General features: G+C 41.7%; 1 protein-coding gene across 1 annotated transcript; it reads left to right on the forward strand.

Moving 5' to 3' along the window:
• The first annotated feature begins 6,132 nt into the window (after nucleotides 1-6,132).
• On the forward strand, nucleotides 6,133-17,794 carry IL19 (interleukin 19). The gene is made up of 5 exons (XM_036753213.1): nucleotides 6,133-6,300; nucleotides 7,106-7,171; nucleotides 13,853-14,005; nucleotides 16,022-16,096; nucleotides 17,696-17,794. The coding sequence occupies exons 1-5, from the start codon at nucleotides 6,157-6,159 to the stop codon at nucleotides 17,792-17,794; spliced, it is 537 nt and encodes a 178-aa protein (XP_036609108.1). The 5' UTR covers nucleotides 6,133-6,156.
• The last annotated feature ends 6,966 nt before the right edge of the window (nucleotides 17,795-24,760 follow it).

A 24,760-nucleotide genomic window follows, 5' to 3' on the forward strand; every position in this document is an offset into this window, starting at 1 on the left:
TCTCCCCCTTCATAATCTCAATTTTTCTTTTCGTTATAAAGGAGAGAATGAAAGTGACCCTGTGTTATATAGAAAATCCCTAAGTGGGCTGCAGCTAGATGCCATACCATTCCCAATGAGGTTTTCTTTCTTTTTTTATAGGCTCAGGTGACACATGTATTAGAACACTGACCCTGTCTTATACAGAAAATCCCTAAGTGGGCTGCAGCTAGATCCCATACCATTACCAATGGGGTTTCCTTTCCTTTTTTATAGGCTCAGGTGACACATGTATTGGAATAGTGACCCCTCCATTTCAGCTGCCACCAGTAGATCCTTCCTGGCCCTCTGGGATCTTATACATTACTCTGGCTCTTCTTGGAAAGATCAAACTCCTTTTTTGACCCTAGACCTCGTAGGGACTGGTAGAGGTATGATGGTGGGATCTACTATAGAAATCACATTTATGTGACTGAAAAGAGCACAGGCTTTAGAGGCAGGGGACCTGGGTTCAAAGCCTATCTCTCTCCCTCCCTATATGACCTTGGGTAAGTCACAATTCCTCTCAGCCTCCACCTCTAAAATGAGGGGGTTAAACTAAATAGCCTCTAAGCTTCCTTCCAGATCTAAATCCATTATCTTAGGTTTGCAAAATGATTTTACATGGATTATCTCAGTGGACCCGTACAAAACCCTACATGGCAAATGCTATTATTCCCTCAGTTTTCTAGAAAAGAAAACTGAGGTTCAGAAAATTTAAATACGTTGTCTAGGTCATATAGTTATTAAAAGTCTGAGGTAGGATTTGAACTCAGGTCTTCCTGCTTTAAGTTTAATCCTTGTACCACTATACCATGCAGGTACACAGCCTGTTATAGTGAAAAGAGCATTGTACTTATAGAATTTGGCTCTGGAAGGGCTTCTGGGGTGGGGAACTTGTGGCCTTAAGGCTACATATGGCCCTCCAGGTCCTCAAGTACAGCCCTTTGACTGAATCCAAACTTCACAGAACAAATTTCTTTAATAAAAGGAATTTATATATTAAAAAGATTTGATCTGTGAAGTTTGGTTTCAGTCAAAAGGTCGCACCAGAGGACCTAGAAGGCAACATGTAGCCTTGAGGCTGCAGGTTCCCCACCCCTGACTGCTAGATGGTCCTACATTCTCATTTTACAGATTGGGGAAGATAAAGTCCAAAGTAGTTAAGTGGCTTGTCCAAGGTCACCTAACTGGTAAGTAGGGAGCACAGCTGAGACCAAACCCAAACTAGCCCAAACCTTAGATAGCCTAATATACTAGAGAGGATGCTAGATCTGGGAGTCAGAAGTGAGGGTTAGATGATCACTAAGGTGTTTTCTAGCTCAAAATTCTATTATGTTGTGAATCTATGGTTTCTATCCATATGTATTCCTCAAGAAAGACATATGTCCTATGTCAGGCTGCTGAGTAGGGCGAGATTGCACCAGCAGCAAATTTCACGGGAGCCGGTTGGCAGAAGAACGTGTTTGGCAAGGCCTGTTCCTGGAGTTTGCCTGGAGGACACTGTTGGTGTCATGCCACAAAAAAGAGGAGAATGATTTTTTTCACTGTGGTTGTAGGATTGCAAGAAAATCTAATTTGCATATGAACCAGGAGTTCATTTTCCTTAGAAAATGCATGTCAAGACCCAGAAGAAGGAGAGGAATTTCTTAATAATGATTAATCAGTTGATGTCTCCAAAAAACAGAAGAAAAGAAAACAATCAAGGAAAGAGATGCTGAGAAAACTGGGGAGAAAAAAAGTTTTCCAAGGGGCAGACCCACCCAACACACCTCTGTGGCATTTCCTCTTAGCCACTTGCATAAAAGTGACCAGCCTTCCCCAGATGCTGCACAGCGCAAGCCACTGGGACAGCTTGGCTAGAGGTAAGACACCCACATTTCCCCACCTGCTGATTTTATTCATTGCCATCCAAACCCATCCTTCTTAGTGGCATGGAGTTCTTCCATAACCTTTTCATGTCTTTCCTTAGGGTGTTACAGGTGCCTAATGCTATCTATAATTTGGGTCATAGATTATGTAGCCAGAAAAAATGACCCTGCTTGTCTATTAGGAGCTCCTTAAATAAGTGGGGGAAGGGAAGTGTTCGGTCAAGCAGTTCCCTGGTCCTTTCTTACAGGAAGTAGGGTCCAAATAGTTGCTTTAACAGGGGTAGAGGGTGGAAGAGAAGTATATAACAGCAGTCTCCATTGAAAGGGTCGAGATATTCAGAAATCGGAATTTAGTGAGGCAACTATCCCTTTAGCAAAGTGCCAAGCAACTTGGGCATGAGATGGGTGGGTGTGAGGTCTGGGCTGGCTGGCTGGGGGATGAGCTCTGTCTGCAGGTTTGTTTTTAAGGATCTCTGTCAATTTTTTAAGGGAGCAGGCAAGTTTCCCTGGCTCTGGAGAAGTTTCTTGCTGGAAAGGGAATGTGTTCTTTGCCAAGCCATTTTTCTTTCTAGAAGTCCTTCTAGGGACTAGGGGTACTCTGGGCAAAGAATCAGTGTAGAAATAGCAATGGATTTGGGATTAGAGGTTGTGGATTCTAATCCTGCTTTTCACCAACTATTTGTATGACCTTGGGTAAGTCACTTAATCTCTCTGGGCCTCAGTTTCCACTGCTACAAAATGAAAAGTTTAGACTAGATGATTTCTGACATCCCTTTTAGCTCTAAATCTTCTGGGGAAGAGGTCAGAGGCTGTGTCTGATTTAAACTTGGTTTCTCCTTTGGAGCCTAGCACAATTTTCCAGCCCAGATAGATGCTGAATGAACGTTTGATGAATCAAATGTACCTGTGCTTCAAAATGAACCTATGGTTTTCTTAGGATTTTAATTTTAAGTGTATTATATGTATTAATGTCGATGCCACTTGGAGTAGTAGAAAGAGCACTGTTTGAAGCCAGAGGACCTGGTTTCACATTTTGAGTGCTGCTTTCTGCCTTGTGATCCTGGGCAAGTCATTTTATTACTCTAAGCCTCAGTTTCCTCATCTGTAAAATAAGGAAATTGGCTTGACGACCTCAGGTTTCTTCCACTCATCCTTCTGTGCAGGGAATTCTCTATCTTGTTGAAGTGGCTGGTGATAGGTTTTTGTTCTGTGCCAGAGAGAGATAGAGAGAGATGGAGAAAAGGCAGGAATTAATTTCACCTGGGATTTGTTGTCCAATTTAATTCGATTCATATTGGAATCATAGGATTTGGGGTGGAGGACCATCTCATGCAACTCTCTCATTCTGTAGACTTAGAAATTGTAACCCACTCATGAAAATAGTGGACCAAATCTAGGTCCTTTGACTTCAAATTCAATTTCTACTACAACTCTCTGTCCTTCTAGGAAAGGGAAGGAAATAGGCATTTATATGGTACCTACTATGTGCCAGAGACAGTTCTAATCACTTTGCAAATATCTCATTTGATCCTCATAACAACTCTGGGAGGTAGGTGCTGTTCTTATCCCCATTTTACAGCTAAGGAAACTGAGGCAGACAGATTAAGTGACTTGCTCAGGGTCACACAACTAGTTAAGTGTCTGAGGCTAAATTTGAATTTAGGCTTTCCCTCACTCCAGGAACAGAACCCTGCCTACTGTGCTACTTAGCTACCTCAATAAACATCTACTCTTTGCAAGGGGTGAGGAATACAAAGATGAAAAATAATACAAAGATTACAAAGAGTCAGCATGGCTTCACCAAAGAAGAGTCAGGCTAGACTTGCTTTATTTCCTCTTTTTTTTCAATAAAATACTAACTAGTTAAAGGGATTATCAGAGATAGAGTTAGCTGAGATTTCAACAAAGCCTTTGGTACTCTATTACATACTATTTTTGTGGAGAAGATGGAGTGATGTGGACTAGTCAATAATAAAATTACATGGATTTGGAACTGGATCAATGGCTGGACTAAAGAGTAGTTGTTAATTGTTCTATGTCCACTTGGCAAGAGGTCTCCAGTGGAGTACTTCAGGGATCTGTGCTTGACCCTATATTGTTTAATGTTTAATCAATGACTTGGATGAAGGCATAAATGAAGTATTTATCACATTCACAGATGCCACAAAGTTGGGGGGAGTAATTAATATTCTGTAGGACAGAATCAGGATCCAAAAGGATCTCGACAGATTACAGCATCAGACTGAATCTAATAAGACAAAATTCAATGAAGATAAACGTGAAGCTTGTGGACACTTAGGTACAAAAAAAATCAGTTTCTCAATTATAAAGGTGGAGGAGGTGGAGCAAGCCAGCAATTGTTATGAAAAAGATTTGAAGATTTTGGTGGACTAAAAATTCAACATGGCCAGTAGTGTAATATGGTGGCCAACAAGCCTACTGTCTTCTTGGGCCACCCTAAGAGAGTCATAGCTTCTAGGAATAAGGGGGTGATAGTTCTGTGGTCCTCTGACCTTGCTGGATGAAATCTGGAGTGCTGTGTTCAGTTCTGGGCATTACAGTTGAAAAATAGATATTAATAAGCTTCAGAACATCTAGAGAAGGGCCAACAGCATGGTGAAAGGCCTGGAATTCATGTCATATGATGATCAATGGAAGATATTGGGCACGTTTAGCTGACACAGTGGAAAGGGATAGTTTTCTTCAAGTATTTCAAAAGTTGTTATTTGGAAGAGGGATTAAATTCTGGTTTTGTCCCAGAAGGGAAAACCAAGGGCAACAAGTGGAAATGTAGAAGAGACCAATGTTGATTTGATGGCAGAGAAAGTACCTGACATTTCAAGCCATCTAGAAGTAGAAGGGGAGGTGATGGGTTTCCCCTCATTAGAGATCTTTAAGCAGAGGCTCTTGCCGGACTACTGACCCACAAAGACCAGAGGTGAGGAGGAAAATGTGTTCTAATGGACCATCACCGGAAAAAGGAAGAGGAAGATCGTCCAAAACACAGTGAAATCGCTAGTGATATTTCTATGGGCTTTGATATCTGCCAATGGGATCTTCTAGGAGAAAGAGAGAGAGAGAGAGAGAGAGAGAGAGAGAGAGAGAGAGAGAAAGAGAGAGATAGACAGAGACAGAGATAGAGAGAGACAGAGAGAAACAGAGAGACAGAGAGAAACAGAAAGACAAAGAGAAACAGAGACAGAGACACAGAGAGAGAGACACAGAGACAGAGAGAACCATCCCAGTGTCTGATCTCAAGGGCAGAGGTAAAATGAAGACAGAATCTTCTGATTTCCTGGGTCATAGAGGAGGCTCCATAGTGGAAAACATAGTTGGTACCTTGTAAATTATACCTCTCTTATAAGGGAGGAAACTAAGGCCCAGAGGGGAAATAACTTGCCAGAGGTCACCGAGTTAGAGAGAGATTTGAACCCAGGTACCCTGACTCTGTGTCAGGATCCTCTCACTGTACCCATTTGCATCTCTTTACCTAACATGAGAGGGGATATTTTTATCACCTGTCTTTCCCATTTCATTTGGTGTGTGAGTGTGTATGTGAGGGTATAGGGAAGGATAGCTTGCATAGTTGGCTTCAATTAATTTTAAGGCCAAGTAAAATGAGAGACACATTGGGGCTGTAGAGTGACAGAATCTTGACTCTTTTGGGGGAGTTGTTGATATAATTAAAAAAAATTATAAAAAATAACAATAACTTCTGTTTTTACCTTTATTTACAAATGGATTTGGGGGCGAGGGGTTAGTGGATATACACTTATTGCTTTTCAAAGTTCTTACAGTACCTGGTACAGGTCCTTACTCATAAAAAGCTCCCAGATAAATATTTGCTGAATTGAAATGTTGCTTAATTCCTGGGCCATTTTTTTAAACTCTGTTTTTTCTTATTGACTTGTGAAAAACAAGTCTTTCCACCCACCCCCAACTCCTTTTTACAAAGTGAGCTATGTTGACTCATACTCAGAGTGATGCTCAGACAAATATGTTCTCTGAGAATTAAAAACATTTTATCATGTTTGGGGATAAGTAAATTGGAGAGAGGAAGTGAAGGAACCAAAATATAATTGATTCAAGAAAGTCAGATTAGGACATGTGCTTTTCTGAAGTTTCAGCAATCTTCAGATTGTATATAATTGTTTCGAATGCTTTTTGCTTTAAAAGTTTAAGAAGGGAGATGATGGAGGATTTTTTTTTGCATTTTCTCTCAGAAGCACTCCCACTTGGACAGCTACCTCCCATCTCCTTCAGGACAATGAAGCTTTCTGGATTTCCTCTCTATCTTCTGTGTGCAGCCCTTCTCCTGTGGCTAGCACATGCCTGGTCTCTCAAGAAGTGTCTGATCTCCATGGATATACATCACATAGAAAAGAGCTTCCAGGGAATAAAAAGTACAATTGTGAGTAAGGGCTCAGATGGGAGTGGGAGTGGGTGCAGATATGCCCTGGGCAGCTAGGTGGCTCAGTGACTGGAGCAATGGGCCTAGGAAGACCTGAGTTCAAATTCGGCCTTAGACATTTACTAGCTGTGTGACTCTGCACAAGTCACTAAACCTGTGTTTGCCTTCATCCACTGGAGGAGGAAAAGGCAAACTGCTCCAGTGTCTTTGCCTAGAAAACCCCATGGGCAGTACGGTCCATGGGGTCACAGAAAGTCAGATGCAATTGAACAACAACAGATATGCCGCAGACCTTATTCAAAACAAGTGCCCCCTGTCGAGTTCCAGGAGAATATCATAATAGGTAGCTAGCATTTATATGGCACTTTAAGGTTTCCAAAGTGCTTTCAAAATTTATCTCATTTTATCCTCATAATAAACCTGGGAGGTAGGTACTATTATTGACCCATTTTACAGATGAGGAAACTGAGGCAGATAGCACAACTTGCTCAGGGTCACCCAATGAGTAAGTGGTTGAGATTGAATTTGAACTTTGTCCTTCCTGAATCCAGGTTCAGTGCTCTATCCACTGTACCATAAGAGTCTTGGATTAGGAATCAGAAGATACAAGTTGGGATCTGGCCTCCATCTCTATCTGTGTGACCTTGGACAAGTCAGTTAACCTTTCTAGCCCACAGATTCCTTATCTGTATCAGGGGGTTGGACTGGATGACATCCAAGGTCCCTTTCTGCTCATAGATCCTGTGATTTGATATGATCCTGTGCTTTGCTGATTTCTCTCATGCTCTTATGTCTCCCTTTGTAGCAAACAAAGGATGTCTTTCAGAATGTCACCATCCTGTCTGCATCTGAGACCCTGTACAACATCACGGTACTGCCCTATACAAACTATCTTTATGTGGGAGAAACTCCAGTGGTCACTGCCCCCAGCACCTAATTCCCCCTCTGTTCCTTCCTAGCCTTTTTTCTAACCTGGGAGGTGTGGTTAAGACCAATAAGTGTCCTGAGGGCAGGAACTTCTCAGAACCTCTCTGAAATCTCAGAGGGGAAAGCTCTTCACTGGCAAAATCTGGCCCAACATTTAACTCCAAAACAATGCCCAGAGTACACCGTGACGTGGGGCTGCATCCTTTCAAGGCAACCATTAGTTTTCAGTTGAACAAGGTGCCATCTATCTTTTGGATCTCTGTGCTTATAAACTTAATCTCATTAAATTATACTATAAAACTAGTTATGTAGTTAGTGTCTATTGTCATAAAGTTGCAATACTTTAGAGGTCATTGGTTTTAGAGTGGGAAAGAGGTCCTAGAGATATCTTTCTATGAATTCTTATTTTATGTATGAAGAAACGGAGTTCCAGAAAGTGATGGATTTGAATTCAAAAGACCTAATTCTGAATCCCAAATCTAACAATTATTTGCTGTGTGACCTTGGACAAGCCACCAGAGCTTCAGTTTCCTCATCTATAAAATAGGTGTGATATCCTACTCACATTGCAGGCTCAGATGTGATAAAAGTATGAGAAAGCGATTTGTAATCTGCCTAGTGTCCTTTTAATAACAAATTAATTATTATTAAGTCACACAAGTAGCTTAGTGGCAAAGCTGGAAGTAGAATTCAGATCTCCTGACTGCCAGTCAAGTATTTGTTCTGCTATATCACATTGCTTTTCAGTTTTTTCAGGTTGTGATAGATTAAAAAACACTTTAAAGAAAAATAGAAGTAGTATATTCAGATGTAGTTATAGCCAATCAATCAGTCAACAAACATTTATTAAACACTTGTTATGTGCTAAGCCCTGTACCAGGTGCTGGGGCTATAAAGACAAAAGTAAAACAGACTCTGATTACAAGAAGCTTATATTCTATCATGGGAGATAACTTGTGTCTATGTCTATGTCTTTGTCAATGTCTATGTCTATGTCTTTGTCTATGTCTATGTCTATGTTGCTATTGTTGTCTATGTTGATATCTATGTCTGAGTCTTTGTCTATGTCTATGTCTTTGTCTACGTCTACGTCTATGTCTATATCTATGTCTTTGTCTAGACTGTATCTTTGTCTATACACACATAATATATACATATAAGTATACATATATGTGTATGTGTGTATATATGTGGATACAAAGTAGTTGGGCAAATGAAAGCATGAACATCTGGGGAAGCTAGGGATTGTAAGAGGTAGAGGCGAGAAAGGAAATTCCAGGAGTAGGAGATGGCCTGTTCAAACGTATGGAGACTGGAGATGGAGCAATGTGTGAGGAACAACAATAAAGTCAGTTTGACTGGATTATAGTCTGTGTAAAGAGGAGTAATGTATATTAAAACTAGGAAGGTAGGTCCACCCCTAGGTTTTGAAGAGCAAACAAAGGAGTTTATCTTTGATCTTAGAGGCACTAGATCACTAGGGCAGTTGACATGGTATAAATATGAGGATTTTGTTCTTCTCTCCTAGAGGTACAACTTAACCACAAAAGAGACAGTTGCTCCAAGAACCCCAGGTTTGGCAACCAAAGTTCCATTTTCTATAAAGAAAAAATTTCCATATGAAACAAAGGAAATATCTTATTGTTATTTTCAAATTAATTTAAGTGAAATCCATATACAATAGCTTTGTATTTTGGTGATATTGTATATACTAATACATTATTTCATAGATTCTCCCCTTGAGCTGTAACTAGGGCAGGGCGGTCAGGGCTTTGCCCCAGGGTATCAACGTGGGGAGGGTGGTGCGGTGTACTTCCTCCTTGTGGTAGTCCAGAGACTGCATTTCATATTTCACAGTCATGTGCTAGCCTATGATTTCTTCGCTGTGGGTACCCCCTCCACCCATGCAGATGACAGTCCTTCTTTGATTTAGTAGAAATGCTTTGACACTTGCTGTGATCCAAAAATTCATCACCCTGAGGCCAATCTAATGCAAGCCTCCAAGAATTTAGTTGGTTTGGTCCTGGGATCTCAGCCATACAGTCTATTCCCAGGTTGTAATAGAAACCTTCTGAGTTTGGTAGGATCCACTGCAGTTGCTTTTTAGAGACCAGGGTCAGTATTTTATCTTGTGGAGAAAGGACATTAGTAGAGGCAGAGGCATTACCAGGACTTTTTTTTCATCTAAGGCAAAAACAGCTGAAGCAAGAACAAAGGCTTCTGAGAAAATAGTTCAACCAGGGGTATTTTTGTTGTTGTCAACCATTTTGTCTGACTCTGTGTGATTCCATTTGGGGTTTTCTCGGCAAACCACTGGCATGGTTTGACATTTCCTTCTCTAGCTTGTTTTACTGATGAGGGAACTGAGGCAAACAGGGGTAAGTGACTTGCCCAGGGTCTCACAGCTAGGAAGTGTCTGAGGCCAGATTTAAACTCAGGAAGATGAGTCTTCGTGACTCCAAGCCCAGCATTCTTTCCACCGCACCACTTAGCTTCCCCCATGGATATAGTCATGCTACAAGACGGGGCAGTCCATCGGCTTATTCAGAGGCAGCTGGTGGTACAGTAACTAGAGTGTTATACCTGGAGTCAGGAAGACCTGAATTCAAATCTGGTCTCAGACACTAAATGTATGGTGCTGGGTAAGTCATTGGACTTCTATTTGCCTCAGTTTTCTCAACTGTTAAATGGGGATCATAAGAGCACCCACCTCCCAGGGTTGCTGTGAGGGTCAAATGAAATCATATTTGTAAAAAGCATTTAGCACAGTGCCTGGAACATAGGTAGTGCCAGATAAATACTTATTTTCACCCCCCTCCCAATTCCTCTTGTTTCACTCCTTTACCTTCTCTTGATGTTTGACCCCCTCTTTTCCCTATACCTCTGCAGGGAGATCTGATATAGTCCAGGAGTAGAGAGGTGTGAACCAACAAGAGGGCAATCTCTAAAAAGCCAGAGAGAGAGTATTACGTCCCCCTCCTCTGCCGCCATCCCTTTCCCTGCCATACACACATCCTCCTGATGTCAGTGTCCTTGGAGAAGGCACTGGTCTAGTCAGGGTTCTGAATGGAGGATGGACTATGCTAATATTTCCAAATATTGGAGGTGGCCCCATGTGCCTGTGTTGCCTTTAAGGCCTTATCTACTTGGCCCTGGTTTACTTTGTCAAAGAATCCCATCTTTGAAAGACCCAGAGTGTTTGATCTTTAGCTCCCCCTGGTCCAAGGAATGAGGCATATGATTTTTGAGTTCCAACTGAGGAGGTTTTTTTGTTGGTGTTTTTTTTTTTTTTTTAAGACTAGGAGACAGGCTGGGAGGCCTCCTCACTCCACGAGTTCTGGCTCTTTTCACACTAATGAAGATAAATAGCTGGGGAGAGTCATTCATCTCTCTGCCCCAGTCCCTGCCAGACTCAGTCAGCCTCCTCAGAAACGGTTCTCCAGCTGCTGGGCTCAGCAGGAGGCCTGGAACGTGATCTGCTTGAGTAAACGTCGGACCGCAGCCCAGCCAGTTCACTGAGGCACGGCAGCAGGATGCTTGGTGGAGGGGTGGAGCATAGCAGGGCTGGGGCTGATTGTCCTGAACCAGGCAAATCACGATGATGAAAAGGAGATTTGGGTCTACTGTAGTTAGCTAGATTCTGATCTGCTCCACCTTAATTTTATTGCTGGTGGCTGGGGATGGCGATGACAGGAAGGATTGGGTTGGCAGGGACATCTTTTGCTTTGAGGAGTCCCCCCTGCATAGGTATATGTGAACTCACACAGTTGAAATACAACTTCAAGAGACAGTGTGGTAGAATGGTGAGTACACTGGATTTTTTCTTTTAGAGTCAGGAGATCAGGGTTCAAATCTTGTGGCTCAATTATAATGCGATCCTAAGCAAATCATTTCACTCCTTATTTGTAAACTTCTACCCTATAGGTAAGGAGATGTATTTTGGAAAGCGATTTGTTGTTATTATAACCCGTTACTTATAATTGGTAAGAAATCTGTAACAGATTTTAGGCTGTTTTTTATCTACAGCCATTAAAAGTGATTTAAGATTTGATTATGCTGAGGACTATAACTGTGCTGAAGCATCTAGTAAGGGTCAGATGCTGGCATCCATCTGAAAATTCTAGTTGCTTGTAAGGTATTAAATGAGGTGATAAGCAGCCTCAGGGTTCCGCCTTGGCTACTGATAAACCAGTATTTCCAGAAGAGTAGCAGTCTTTTGCATCTTCAGGCACCTGCCTAGAACCATTTTTTTTAAATGTTAAATCAGTCCAGTGTCCTTCAGGGTTCTGCTCCTGGGCCCTCTGGCACTAGTTGGCTGAGCATAGGATCATACAAGCACATGAAGGTATAATAGATGAAAGCAATAAATGAGTCTGTTGATGAAGTAATAAAGAGTCAGTCGAAGTAAAATACAGGGTTTTTATTCCCTTTAAAATCTTGATTATCTAAATTAGATGACCATCAGATTATCGAACCTCTTTATCTCCAGTGGCTAGTCCTTTCTGTTAGTTTTTTAAAATTAATTTTGAATGAAGAATGCTTCTCCAATTTGCAGATTAGAACTCTAGGAGGAATAACATGTTGAGTAAGAGAACCAAGATCTGAAAAGGTCCGAGTGGGCTAAAACAAAGGGCCCTAGCCAACAAGATGAAATGAAACAGGGTTTGGAAGTGGCAAATGTGGTGGGGAGATGGATTTGACAACCTGGTCATCTTGGAGCTGGAAGCTTAATAATTGCCCCAAATGGGAAGTTATTGCTTTTTAAAAAAGAAATGAATTTCATTTTAGGCTGTTTTAATGTCCACAATGAGGGATATGAGTGCCTTACTTTGTCCTAGGCTGATCAGACCACAACTGCACTGTTGTGTTCAGTTGAGGGGATGGGGATGGGGTCACATTTTTTAAGAAAAACTGAAGTTTGTCCAAAGTAGGGTGACTAATATGGTGAAGGGCCTTGTAATGTTGACATGAAGACTGTCATAGGAATCAGTGTCTACCACAGGGGTGGGGAACCTGAAGCCTCAAGGCCACATGTGACCCTCTAGGTCCTTTATTGTTGCCCTTTGACTGAATCCAGACTTCCCAGAACAAATCCCTTTAATAAAAGGATTTGTTCTGTAAAACTTGGATTCAATCAAAAGGCCGCACACAAGGACCTAGAAGGCCACATGTGGCCTTGAGGCCGCAGGTTCCCTAGCCCTAGTCTAGCAAAATTAGCCAGTATCTAGCACATAGTAAGCACTCAGGTATTTGCTGATTGACTGCCTGAGGTGGCACAGTGGATAGAGCTCTGCCCGACCTGAAGTAAGGAAGACTCATCTTTGTGGGTTCAAATCTAGCCTCAGATACTAGCTGTGTGACCCTGGGCAAGTCACTTAATCCTATTTGCCTCAGTTTCCTCTTCTGTAAAATGAGCTGGAAAAGGAACTAGCAAATCAATCCAATATCTCTGCCAAGAAAAGCACAAATAGGGTTACAAAGAGTCAGACACAACTGAACAAAAACCTAAAGAAGTCTTCAGAGAGATATGATAGCTATCTTTGAAGGGCTGTCACATAGAAGAGAGTTTAAGTTTTGCTTAGCTGCAGAAGGTAGAACTAGGAGCAACAAGTGGAAGTGGCAGAGAGCCGAGATTAGACTACTAGCAACCCTCTCCTCCCCTCCTCTTCCTTCCCCTCCTCTTCCTTCCCCTCTCCTCTCCTCTTATAATGCTATCCTACTTCTGATCAGCACAGAGGTTTTCACTTGCTGTGCTTCTAACCTGTCCTGGTCCTTCCTTCTCCAGCCTTGTGGCCTGGCCCCTTGCTCTCTTGGGTTCACCATATTGGGGCCACACAGTTCAGGTATCAGATTGGCTTAGCCCATTAAAGTTCAGAACTCCCAAACTCAAGTGATCCAGTCCCCTCAACCTCCTGCAACAGCAGAGATTACACATGTACACTATAAGGCAGCTGCTGGACTGAATGTCACTTTGAAACAATTAGAGCTATCTAATAATGGAATGGGTTGCCTTGTGTAGTAATGGACTCCCCATTCCCAAAAGTATTCAAGCAGAAAATAGATAACCACTTGTCAGAGATGTTGTAGAAGGAATTTCTGCGTTGGGGTGAATTAGATGACCTCCCTTCCAGGAGGCAGCTACGTGGCTCAGTGGATAGAGAAATGAACCTGGATTCAGGAAGACCTGAGTTCAAATCCAGCCTGAGACACTTATTAGCTGTGTGACTCTGGGCAAGTCACTTAACCTCTGTTTGCCTTAATCTACTGGAGAAGGAAATGGCAAACCACTCCAGTATCTTTGCCAAGAAAACCCCACAGACAGTATGGTCCAATAGGTCACGAAGAGTTGAATACAACTGAACAACAGCAGAGTCAAAGGAAAACCCAACACCCCGCCCCTGTCCGCCAAAACTCCCTGTTCTATTCCTCTCTTTGGCTCTGGCTCAGTAGGGGAGGAGGGCAAACCTACTGAGAAATTCTATTTAAAAAGAAATTCTTTTAGTAGATTTGGATTACCCAGGCTTCCTCTGGTCCCAACTCAAATGTCCTGGTCTCTGAGAGCATAGAGGAATCAGACTCCATGGGGTTCCTTTCTCCAGGAAATGAGAAGGATTTCTGTGTCTAGCCCTCAGATGTGTGCTGCATGACCAAAGACATCGTAGGGTTCTATGTGGACAAGGTCTTCAGAAATCATGAGGAGTCAGACCCCAGAATCCAGAGGGGTCTCAGCACCATTGCGAATTCTTTCCTCCGCATTCAGAATTCCCTGGAGCAGTGTGTAAGTAATTGTCTCACCAGTCAAACATGTTCAGCCTATTTTGTTCGTTGGGGGAATAAGCCGGGCCATGTTTGTTTATCCATTTGGCAAATATTTATTAAGCCCCAGTTAGGTACAGAGCTCTGTGCTAGGGAAAGGAGGGGAAGGGAGGAGGAGGGGAGGGGAGGGGAGAGCAGGAGAAAGTTTCATATGCATTATTTAATTTGGTCCTGTGAGGTAGATTGGACAGATCAATAGTATTCCCGTTTTAAAGATGAAACTGAGGCTTAGAGAGATTAAATAAATTGCTTCATGTCAGATAGAAAATATGTAAGAGAGTCAGGATGTGAACCTAAGTGCTTTGATCTCAAGACTGGTCCTCTCTCCACTACAATACAGTGCTTCTGAAGCACAGCTGAAACTTAGGACCAAAGACAACCCATTCTGCCTTACACAGACTTTTCCTTACCCCGTTGCCTTCTGGCGAGACTATCAGTGGTTACTTCTCTATGTGTCCTCCTGGTTTTTACTCTGCCTATATGCACCCTCAGAAGGGTGGCAGGATGTGACCAGTGTAGACTTTCTTAGACCTAGATGCCTGAAAGTCTTCAGGTTGATTGACAACCAAGAAATTTGAGTGATGGTGTTGAGATGGTGGGGGAAGAGTGAGTTCTGCAGAATCCAGCTTTGCTCCATCAGTAGTCCAAATGATAGACTCTTTGGGGTTTCCTCTTTGATCCTAGCTCCTTTCCAGGCTGTGGACAAATCTTTCTGAGTTGTGTATCCTAAACCAAAGACTCTTAAATGAATTCAATATGGAACAATGGAAGAAGCACTGGACTGGAAAATGGCACCTGGGCACTGCTCTTGGTCTTTTCTCTAATGAAGGGGATTAGGGCAAGCTATTTTATTACTTTGAGCCTCAGTTTCCTCATTTGTCAGATGAAACTTTTGCTACCTCACAGGGCATTGTAAAGTCCAAATGAGATGATGGTTAGGAAAGCACTTTTGAAATTCTTTGAAACTGTCAAAAAGCAGTATAAATGTTAATATCAATTAATTATTAATATGGTACATAGTGCTAATTAATAATTAATAGCTAGTATTTATATAGCACTTTAAGGTTTGCGAAGCACTTTGCAACTATTATGTCATGAGATCCTTACAACAATCCTGGGAGATAGGGGTTATTAAGCGGGCAGCTAGAGCACCGGGCTTGGAATAAGCAAGACACATCTTCACGAATTCAAACCTGACCTCAGATACTTGCTGTGAGAACCTGGGCAAGTCATTTAACTGTTTGCCTCAGTTTCCTCCACTGTAAAATGAGCTAGAGAAGGAAGTGGCAAACCACTCCAGTATCTTTGTGAAGAAAACCCCAGATGGGGTCACAAAGAGTCAGACAGCTAAAAATGACTGAACAATGTGACCATGTGCATGTAACTTCATCACTCTGAGCCTCAGTTTCTTCATCTATAAAACAAAGGATCTAGACTAGATGGCCTCTGTAGTGCCATCTAGTTTGAAATCTATGACCCTGTGGTTTTGTATTTATTATCTGGATGCATAATACAACCTCTGGCTAAATGATTCATAGAGGTGTCACTAGGAGAGATCCCAGAGGCCATCTTGCCTAACCACTTCGTTTTACGGATGAGGAAGCTGAGACCTGGGGAAATAAAATGACTTGTCCAAGGTCACACACAGGAAGTAATCCTCAAGCCCAGATCCTCTGACTCTAGGGCTCTTTCTACTGTACCAGGAAAGGGACAATTTAATTCTTGTTTCCCTATCTCCCCATGGGTGAGCATAGTGCCTGGAACATAGTAGGCTCTTTTGAGATACTTATTCAAGTGCCCCAAGGTTCTTCAGGAAAGTCCAGCATTTGTTCACTTGTGCCTTTCACCATGGGAGAAAATGCTGTGTTGTGGGATGAGTGTTGGGGTGGTTGGGGGAAAGGGGATCTAGGCATGTTGTGGGGGTAAGCTCAGGTTCAGACCATCTTCATCACTTGGGATTTCTTTCTGTTTGCTGCAGCAGAATCAGAGGAACTGCAGTTGTCGAAAAGAAGCCACCGAGAAGTTTCAAATCATTGTTGGAAATTATGAGCAGGTAACTAGGCTGGGGACTGGAGGGCGTGAACACAGGTGGGCCAGACCAGCCTTACAAGAGAGCCCCTCTCTCATGCCAAGGCAATTCTGATTTGGAATTTGTACTAGCCCACTCAGATATCCCACCTGATTTTTGCAGATTCAAGAACTGACTTAATCCAAGCCCCTACCATGAAAGCTGGTCTTGGCAAGCATTTAAAGAGGTGGCAGAGATTGGGAAGAGCCTGGCTAGAAGCCCTGAATTAGAACCCAAGCTCTGTCACTCGTTAGCTATGTCCCCTGTTGTGAATGGAGTCCCGCTTGATAATGCTCATTGAATGAAGGAATGACCTTGAGCTAATCATTCATATCTTTGAGCCTTAGCTTTCACATCTGTAAAACAGGCATAATATTTGTACTACCCGACTGAAACAGAGAGGAGCAGATTGGGATCAAGGCCCAGTCCTGCAATTAACTAGCTGTGTGATGTAGGACAAATCACTGTCTTTCTCTGGACCTCAAGGCCCAATCTGTCAAATGAAAATAATCATGTCTCCTAAATAATAATGATTTAAAAGGTACCTGAAGGTCCTCTGAAGTAGGGAAACTGTGGAAGCATGTTTAGTACAGGGTGTCCCAAAGAGTTCAGCAAATCTGCACTAAGACTTTTGGGATATTGTATATGAGACAGTCAGACATGAGAATCGGCTTAAGAAGCAAGCCTCCCTACAGAGAAAAGCACGGTAAGGGGGGAAACAGCACATTATGCTTATACAGAATGGCCATGTGCTTATTTCAACAATCAGGCACCTATCCAGTGCCCTGTGTATATCAGATACTGTGCTAATGGCTGGGATACAAAGAAAAACTGGCCCCTGCCCTCATTCTACTAAGTGAACGTTTGCCAATTCTTTTTTTGAGTGGTGGGCAAAGAATTATAATTATCCATATGAGGCAAGGAGAGGCAGCATTCATAATGGAAATAAGAGCTGACCTGGGTTCAAGTTCACCTCAGATACATATTGACTGTGGGACTCACTATGGCTGGTTGTTTACCTTCTCAGTGCCCTCAGGCACTTCTGTAAGACTAGAATTTACCCAGTGCTGTCCACTGGATGGTAGAGAGGCAGTCTCTTCATCAGGAAGTAATTATGCCAATGATACTACACATCCAGAACAAAATATATGCATACATAGGCACATATGTATATGTGTGTGCATGTATATATTTATTATTGCATAGTTATTTCAATTGAGTCTGACTCTCCCCATTTGGGGTTTTCTTGGCAAAGATACTAGAATTGTTTGCCATTTCCTTCTGCAGCTCACTTTACAGATGAGGAAATTGAGGCAAACAGGGTTAAGTGACTTGCCCAGAGTAACACAGCTGGTAAATGTCTGAGGCCAGATTTGAATTCATGAAGATGAATCTTTCTGACTCCAAAGCCCATGCTCTTTTCACTGCACCACCTAGCTGCCCCAGAAGGGACCTCAGAGTCAACCTGGTTTAGCCCTTACTTTTTTGTACATGAAGAAAGTGAATAGAGAAAAATGCTTTGGAAAGTATAAAGTTCTCAACAATGCCATTTTGGTGATGAGTGATTATTACTTCTTATTCCAGATGGAGGCCAAAGCTGCAGCAATTAAGTCTCTGGGGGAACTAGACATTTTACTATCCTGGATCAGCCGGAATCACCGACCTAAGGCTGCTGCTAAGTGATAGCCGAAGAACAATTCTCTACCCTAGGAAGAAAGCTAGATATTAGGGTCCTAACCAGCACAGTGACCACATTCTCTAAAAAACAAAAATTAGGACTTGTGGGCTGCAAAGGAATAATCACTTGGCAACGTCTCATTAAAAAGTCTACTTGATTTTCTTGGAATTGGGACAGAGCTGAAAAATTCAGGATATGTGGTCAACTTACCAGTGATGGTTAGGCCAGATCTGGGTGGGGAGGGATGGGTGTGAAGGGAGGGAAGGATGATGGGAAGGGTGTTAAGTCTACACAGAATATTTTATCAGGGCAATGTAGAATTATTTGTTTTTGTCTTCACCGAAGGGATTTATGGGGAGGTGCTGGGTTTGGATAGGGGCAAGTGAGAAGCCTGGCCATGACATGGAATTCCAGTGGTTGGTATCAGACTGTCCAGTACCACTTGGAAGACGTCTTTCCCTTCAAGTTGCCAAATATCTTCCTGCTTTATTTATGCCTTTTGGATGAACTTGTTGAAAAATTCCTTGTTTTGTCCCTTGCCACATCTGTGGGATGGGAAGGTCCTGGCTACCCTCTAATTTATTGTGACATTGTTTGCCCCATGTCTGTGATGTCAGCTGGGCGATATCCGGGTAGTACATATTGTACAAAGTGTTTACTGCTTAAATAAACTCAGTGCTTCACCACCCCCAGAGAAGTGTGTTCTTTGCAGAGAGGACTGTGTGGAGAGGCTTGGATTTGTACAATGTCGGGTCCGGAAAGGGCCTTAGAGCAAATGTAATTTACCTCCCCTCCCCTTTCAGATAAATGTCTGATAGATGTCTTCAAATATTAAGGGCTGGAATAATAATAATGATCATGATAATAACAATATATTTATATACCACTATATATATATATATATATATATATATATATATATGAACCACATTATATATATAATATTTATATTCCACTTCAATATTTGTAAAGCACTTTACAAATATAATCTCACTTAATCCTAAGAATATCTCCAGGAGGTAGGTGCTATAATTATCCCCATTTTCCAGATGAGGAAACTGAAGCAAACAAAGATTGAGTGATTTGTTCAGGAGGATATAGCTAGCACTACCTGAACATGGATTTGAACTCAGCTCTTCCTGATTCCAGCTCTAACACTCTAACCATTTCGCCCAGATATTAATAGAATAGCTAACATTTGTAGAGTGCTTTAAGGTTGGTAACGTGTGTTACAGAGGATCATAGATGTAGAGCTGGAAGGAATTTTAGAGATCATCAAGTCCAATATTATAGACAAGAAAACAGGCAGAGAGAGGTTGAGTGATTTGTGCAGGGTCACACTGTTCACTGGGCAGCTAGGTGGTGCAGGGTCTGGAGTCAAGAGGACTCATCTTCCTGAGTTCAAATCTGGCCCCAGACACTCTGGGCAAGTCATTTAACATGTCTGCCTCAGTTTCCTCATCTGTAAAATGAGATGGAGAAGGAAATGGCAAATTAGTCCAGTATGTTTGCTAAGAAAACCCCAAATGGGATCAAGACTGAAATGACTAAGCAACAAACACTGTTAATTAGTAAATGTCTGAGGCTAAATTTGAACTCAGGTCTTTTTGACTCCAGGAACTATTTACTACTACTGCTACTACCACCACCACCACCACCACCATTCTCACTACTAGTTAACATTTACATATCACTTACTATGTAAGTAATTTACTATGTAAGCAGTCACTGTGTTAAGCACTTTGTATTTATTAGCTTGTTTGACCCTCAAAACAACATTGGAAGGTAGTTACTACTATCTCCATTAACAGATGAAGAAACTGAGGTTAAGTGACTTGTCCAGGGTGGAACAGCTAGGAAATATCTGAAATATCTGGATTTGAACTCAGGCCTTCCTGACTTCAGACCTAGTGTTCTAACCACTGCACCACCAAGCTGCCTCTACCACTCACTTTTAAGACACACCATACAGGCTCCAAACATACCTCTCCTTGAAGTAGCCCCTGAAAAGGCTCTGAAGTTGAAGGGGCCAATAGATCAAACTAGAAGCCTGTCTAGAAGCTATGGACATCGGTTCTGACCTGCTAATCCAGAATTCTGCCTCTCCAAGGAAAGATATCAGATCGGTCCCAAAGTGGATCTGGCTGCCTAGCACACAGTGGGTTTCCTATTACTGAAAGTGCTCAAGCCCAATTCTTGTTGGGAGTGTTGTAGGAGGAATTCCAGTTTGGGTTGTCCTCAGTGATCTCTGAAGTCCTTCTCAGTATGAGATGCTGATTCTAATATGAGGAAACAAAAGCAAATAGACTCTCCCAGGATTCCAGAGCTGATTAATGGTGTAGCGAGATAGAGAATCAGGCTTCTTCCCTCCCAGTCCAGTGCTCTTCCTGATACAGCCTGATGAGAGAGAAATGGGGAAGCCAGAACTGGACCTTCCTTTGTCCAGCATCCCCTCTCCCTCTGAATCCTCTTCTTTTCCAAATGTATGCTCCCTTCCCCTCCTTTTCATCCAGAAGACATGGAACATACAGTCTCTTAAGGATATATCCTTGGGAGGCAGTGCTGGGTGGAATGAGAACTGAGAGAAGGTAAGTATCAGGGAGCAAAGAGGCTGGAAATTTTAGAGTAGGCAGGAGATCTGGGGCTGGGCATTGTGTACACAGGGAAGGTGTTGGCTTTGGCTCTCTTATTTATTTGTTTACTTATTTATTTATTAGTATAATTAACATAGTGCTTTAACATATGCAAAATACTTTATAAAAACTGTTTCATTTTATCCTCACATGGACATTTATCCTGTCCATGCCTGACCATTTTAATAATAATAATAGCTAACATTTATATTGTGCCAGGTACATAGGGTCTGAGGCTAATAACTCTCTTGGCCTCAATTCTTTCATCTGCAAAAAGAGAGTATTAGACTGGATAACCTTTGAGGTCCTTTCTGGCTCTAAACCCATGATTCCATGATTGGAGAGCAGTCCTGGAGCAGGGGAGGGCATTTTTAATGGATTTAAGTGGATATCACGAGCAGTGGCTCCAAAGTCATATCTGCTAGTTCTTTTAGGACCCAGGGATGTAGCTCATCTTTGCCATCTTTGATGAATTCGTGCTCGCCTATCTTGCATATCAACTTTGTTCATCAATTATTAATTATACTATTAATAATTGTATTTATATAATTATGTGCAGTATATTGATTATGTTTTAAATTATTATCTAATAAAATGATCATTATTGCTTTGTTATTTTAGAAAGCTAAAATGTGTTTAGCACGGTGCCAGGTACATGGTAGGCATTATTATGCTTTTTCCTTTCCTTTCCTACCTTGTTTCTAGTGTAATTGTCTTTTACAAGAAAATAGAAACAAAATAAAAATTGAGCAGCACGCCCTTTTCTTTTTTGCAGTGATCATCCACCCCAAGCAAAGCTCCAGTCTCTTCTTTCATCCTTTGTCTCCAAAAATAGCTTTGAAAAGCACAAAAACCCAAATCCTTTTTGTGTTTGTTTCCCTTAGCTTTCCTTGCCAGACTCATCTCATTCTGAGCTTTAGTGTGCCCTAGCAATTCTATTTTTTACAGGACTTTGCCACACTCTTATATCCATTCTTTGTTCCCTGACCTTTTATCCTCTTTAGACTTCAAACCTTTAGTTGATTGGTGAGTTCCCTGTGCATCTCACTTTTTCCTCCTCATTGGAATGGATTCCATTCATGTCTTTCAGTATTTCATCTTTAAGAGCATTCCATTCTTCTGGAAACATTTTTCTTGATGAAATTCTACCTATCTTTCCCTTGAACCTTTTGAAATCTGCTTTCCAAAAAATCTAGGCTGCAAATTGGACAATGCTAAGATTTCCTTTCTATCACAACTTCAAGGACAGTATGGTTACTTCCCCATAAGGTTCCCATTATTTGCATCCCAGTGGTCAGTTCCTTTTTGTTATTAAGAATCAGTTGCAGAACACGATTTCCCCTTGTTGGTTGCTTTGCTTTTTGAAGGACAAAATTATAACTAAGGCAAATTATAAGCTGCTCTGCTTTTGGCAGAGAGAAAGCTCTAGCAACTGTCTGGATAATTGAAGTCCTCCCATTACCACTATATCATTCATCTGTGACAGGCTTGTTGTCTGTTCTCACACTCATCTATTTCCTCTTTCTGGACAGGTGGTCTGTAGTATACTTCAGTGAATTTGTTTAGGGGCAGCTAGGTAGTGCACTGGATAGAGCACTGGTCCTGGAGTCAGGAGGGCCTGAGTTCAAATTTGGTCTTAGACACTTAATAGCTGTGTGACCTTGGCCAAGTCACTTAACCTTAATTGCCTCAACAAACAAAACAAAAGAAAGATTACTTGTTTATCTCTTCCCTCCCCCCCCCCCACTGCCACCCCCCGCCATTAACCTCTATCCAAATACTTGTCATCATGTTTTCCTTCCCAGGTTTCTGTATTTTCTCACACTTTGTGATATACAAGGTGTTCCTAAAGTCTGGACACATACTCAAAAATGCGTATTTTCAAGAAATGAAATGAACGAAATTTTAACAACATTTTATTTAATTGGAATATTAACAAATAACATCTTCAATATGATTGCCATAATTTGTGATGCAAAGGTTGATGCGCTTTGCAAGATTCACGTGAACTCGATGCAATAACTCCACATTGCCGTCAATCTTAGCACATTCACTCTTTATGCATTCAATCAAGTGTGTTGCATCTGTGATTTTCATTGAGTACACCTTCTCCTTTAGCATATCCCAGAAAAAGAAGTCAAGGGGGCTAAGGTCTGTTAATATCGCAAATATTTCAAAATATGCATTTTTTGCTTATGTGTCCAGACTTTAGGGACACCCTGTATACTACTGACCACACACACACACACACACACACACACCTTTTCCTGTCCAATTTCTTTTGTACAATGTATACCCATCCAGAGCCATAGTCCAATTGTGGATTTTAGCAAAATGATGAGGTCAGAGTTGGGAGAGCAGGTTCAAATGTGAAAGAATTCACTAAGACCTTCTCTTTAGCCATTGGGAGCTTTATTGATGCAAAAGCAGCAGGCCTGAGATTTATCAAGGAGCTAAACAAAGGCTCTGATATAAGAAAAGAACCAGACTTATATAGACAGAAAGCTACACAGCTTGTGGAATGTTGATGTAAATTTTAGGGTTTCTAATGGGGGTTGGAGATTTAGGGATGAGGAAGATGGATGACACAAGATAAGGGAGACGGGAAATTTTATGACCCAGGATGAGGGGTGGGGAGACAGCATTTTATGGTCCAGGATAAGGGGGAAGTTTTATGGTAACTCAAGATAAGGGGAAGAGAGTTAGGGCACCTTCAGGTTAGAGAATAAACTAGGGGCTTCACAAAGTCAGCTCTTAAGATTAATTTTAACTCTTAGGGCACTGTTTGTATCCACATCACTATCACTCACCATTGCCTATGAGGTCTAGCTTGCCTCCTTAGTTAATATAATTAATAACAGTATCTCTGATTTCCCTTCATTTGTGTATAAACATATGAGGTCATGGGTTTTATTATAGGCTCTTTTTTTGGATTTTATCTTCCATGAATTTGTACCTTTCAGCTACTATTCTTGCTTTTTGGTGGCTACTCTGTAGCACCTAACATAAGAATATGTAACATATATGGCATTACATATATGTGTGTGTATCTGTGTGTATGTAATATGTATGTATTACACACACATCTGTAACACACACACAAACACACACACTCTCTCACCTCCATCTTCTTCAGTTTATCCTTAGTTTCTTTGAACTACTTGTGAATGTTTAGACCCCAACCCTGGTTTAAGCTTTTATTGTCAATTATTGCTCTTAATAACTTGACAACACACTCTGAATACTCCTTCTTTGTCTCAGTAACCCCACAGGTGTAGCCTCACTCCCCTCCCCTTCAGCCTTACATCAACCACCTATTTCACCAATTTCCCCCCCACACCAATATAATGATAATAATCACAACAACAGCTTGCATTGTACATAGCACCAACTCTGTGCTAGGCACTGTGCTAAGCTCTTTACAGATATTCTTTCATTTGATCCTCAGGGGAAGTAGATGTTCTCATTATCCTCGTTTTACCTTTAAGGAAACTGAGGCAGGTAGGGGTTAAATGACTTGCCCAGGGTCACACAGCTCATAAGTGTCTCAGGCTGAATTTGAACTTAGGTCTTCCTGACTCCAGGCCCATATCTCTGTCCACTATATCACATAGCCATACCTAAATCGACTCATATCAATTTTCTCTTTGTTGCTGTTCGGTTGTTTCAGTTGTGTCTGACTCTCTGTGACCCCATTTGGGCTTTTCTTGGCAAAGATGCTGAAGTCGTTTGCCATTTCCTTCTCCAGCTCATTTTATAGATGAGGAACTGAGGCAAACAGGGTTAAGTGATATGCCCAGGGTCACATAGCTAGTAAATGTCAGAGGCCAGATTTGAACTCTGGTTTTCCTGACCCCAGGCCTGGCACTCTACCCACTGAGCCACCTAGAGGCCAATTTAGTTGTTCTACTTACCTTTTCTCACTTATCTCTAGTCTTTCCAGCTACCTTATCCTTACCTTTCAGGAGTCTACCGTTTCAAATTCTATCCTCTAACATTTCTAAATCTTTTTAAAAAATCCTCTTTAGCCATCAACCACACTTGCCAGCTCAGTGGGATTATGTTATAAGGATTCTTCCTAGGTGTTGGAGAGGGAGCACAGGGGGTGCTCAGGCTGTTGGCAGTAACATAGACCACAAGGTTACAGATTTAAAGTCGGAAGGTCTTCTCACCCAATACCTACATTTTACAATTGACGAACCTGACATTCAAAGAGGAGGAAATGACCAGTGCTAGAACTCAGATTTTCCAACTCATAATAGCCTGGCGCCTGCAACAGCACTGGATTTGAAGTGAGAAGACCTAGGTTTGAATACCAATTCACTTACTTACCAACTC

This window comes from Trichosurus vulpecula, chromosome 4, assembly GCF_011100635.1.
Source record: "Trichosurus vulpecula isolate mTriVul1 chromosome 4, mTriVul1.pri, whole genome shotgun sequence".
Lineage (NCBI taxonomy): Eukaryota > Metazoa > Chordata > Mammalia > Diprotodontia > Phalangeridae > Trichosurus > Trichosurus vulpecula.

Excerpts from the sequence above, each read along its gene's own strand:
- IL19 (XM_036753213.1), top strand. The coding sequence starts at position 6,157 with ATGAAGCTTTCTGGATTTCCTCTCTATCTTCTGTGTGCAGCCCTTCTC. Across the intron at positions 7,172-13,852 it reads AGACCCTGTACAACATCACG|CCCTCAGATGTGTGCTGCAT; the intron begins GTACTGCCCTAT and ends TTCTGTGTCTAG. Across the intron at positions 14,006-16,021 it reads AGAATTCCCTGGAGCAGTGT|CAGAATCAGAGGAACTGCAG; the intron begins GTAAGTAATTGT and ends TGTTTGCTGCAG.